This window comes from Otolemur garnettii, unplaced genomic scaffold (assembly GCF_000181295.1).
Source record: "Otolemur garnettii isolate 467f Iridium unplaced genomic scaffold, OtoGar3 scaffold00011, whole genome shotgun sequence".
In the NCBI taxonomy this organism is placed as follows: Eukaryota; Metazoa; Chordata; class Mammalia; order Primates; family Galagidae; genus Otolemur; species Otolemur garnettii.
This window is the reverse complement of record NW_003852406.1, coordinates 18913209-18915052: the sequence shown is the minus strand read 5'-3', so window position 1 is coordinate 18915052 and position 1844 is coordinate 18913209. Positions and strand designations below refer to the sequence as shown.

At 41.1% G+C, this 1844-nt stretch overlaps 1 protein-coding gene across 1 annotated transcript in view; it reads left to right on the top strand.

The window, feature by feature from the left end:
• RPL4 (ribosomal protein L4) overlaps window positions 1-1138 on the top strand; it is a 5100-nt gene extending 3962 nt beyond the window's left edge. Inside the window, exons 5-8 of the mRNA XM_012801805.2 lie at window positions 1-158; window positions 430-513; window positions 618-738; window positions 822-1138. Of these exons, the coding sequence (XP_012657259.1) occupies window positions 1-158; window positions 430-513; window positions 618-738; window positions 822-1052 (594 nt within the window). The 3' untranslated portion in view covers window positions 1053-1138. The remainder of the gene's footprint in view (window positions 159-429; window positions 514-617; window positions 739-821) is intronic.
• The last annotated feature ends 706 nt before the right edge of the window (window positions 1139-1844 follow it).

Here is a 1844-nt window from a genome sequence, read left to right as displayed (position 1 = left end):
GGAATTACTCTGCTTAATGTAAGCAAGCTGAACATTTTGAAACTTGCTCCTGGTGGACATGTGGGACGTTTCTGCATTTGGACTGAAAGTGCTTTCCGGAAGTTAGATGAACTGTATGGCACTTGGCGTAAAGCTGCTTCCCTTAAGAGTAACTACAAGTGAGTATTTTTTTCATGTACTGAAAATAGATGTTTATACACATTCAGGATTGGTTCTCATGTTTTGTAAATAGTATTTTTTTTTTCTATTTCCCCTTATGTATAGATGGAACATAGTGATACTCTACCTCATTCTGAAGTGATAATGTGGAAATGATTGAATTCTGGAGAGTATAGATGGTTAAAAAAAGTAAAGCCTTTCTGGAGGTTCACGTTCTTTAACCAAATATATGGGAATCTAGACATCCATTGTCAATTTTTTTTCTTTCAGCCTTCCCATGCACAAGATGATGAACACAGACCTTAGCCGAATCTTGAAAAGCCCAGAGATCCAAAGAGCTCTTCGTGCACCACGGTAAAGTTGATATTTACAGTGTAGCTCTTGCCCTAACCATAATACCATTATTTCAAAAACGTGTGTGTGAAAATGTTAATACAGTGTCTACTGTTCATGTATAGCAAAAAGATTCATCGCAGAGTCCTGAAGAAGAATCCACTGAAAAACCTGAGAATCATGTTGAAGCTAAACCCATATGCAAAGACCATGCGCCGGAATACCATTCTTCGCCAGGCCAGGAATGTAAGAGATGATTTGTTTTTTACCAATATATTAAGTTCTTGGAAAGACTTGATTGTTAAATGATTCTGCCTGATTTGTTACAGCACAAACTTCGGGTGGATAAGGCAGCTGCAAGACTACAGGCCAAGTCAGATGAGAAGGGGGTTGCAGGCAAGAAGCCTGTAGCAATGAAGAAGGGGAAAAAGCCTGTTGGTGTTAAAAAGCAGAAAAAGCCTCTGGTAGGAAAAAAGGCTGCCTCTACCAAGAAACCAGCAGCTGAAAAGAAGCCAGCAGAAAAGAAACCTACCACAGAAGAAAAGAAGCCTACTGCATAAACTTTTAATGTTTATTCCATAAACGTCAAATCATATTGGACAGTTTATTTTGAATAAAGACCTGAGCAAAGAGTCAGTGAGAAATATGGCTTGGGGTGTGTTGTGTGAGTCCAGGTTAGAATTTAGTTTTTAGAGTGGCACCCATGGCTTAGCAGGTTGGGTTCCAACCCCATATACGGAGGGTGGCGGGTTCAACCCAGCCCCAGCCAGCTAAGACCACAGTGGCAACTGCAGCAAAAAAAAAAAAAAAAGGCCTTGGGTTCTGGTGGGTGCCTATAGTCCCAGCTACTCAGGAGGCTAAGGCAAGAGAGTTGCTTAAATCTGAGAGTTGGAGGTGACCTTTGTGAGCTGTGACACCATGATACTCTACCAACGGCAACAGAGTGAGTCTTAAAAAAAAAGCATAAAACTCTACATTTTATAATCCGGTATAAAATGGAGCCTTGGATTTATGATAAATCTATGCAGTGGAATGGAAGGGTTTTCTTTTTTTTGAAAGTCTCACTGTGTCACCCATGGTAGAGTGCTGTAGTATAATAGCTCACAGCAACCTCAACTCTTAGGCTTAAGTGATTCTCTCGCCTCAGCCTCCCAAGTAGCTGGGACTACAGACGTAAGCCTATTTTTTGGTTGCAGTTTTTAGCAGGCTCGAGCAGGGCTTGAACCCACCTAACGTGTTACACAGCTATCGTGCTACTCACTTGCTTTTAAAAATTCGATAAGATCCATTCGGTAACTCAGTGTTTTAAAAATCATGCAGGCTGTTAAAAATTGGCTTCCAGGCTCGGCGCC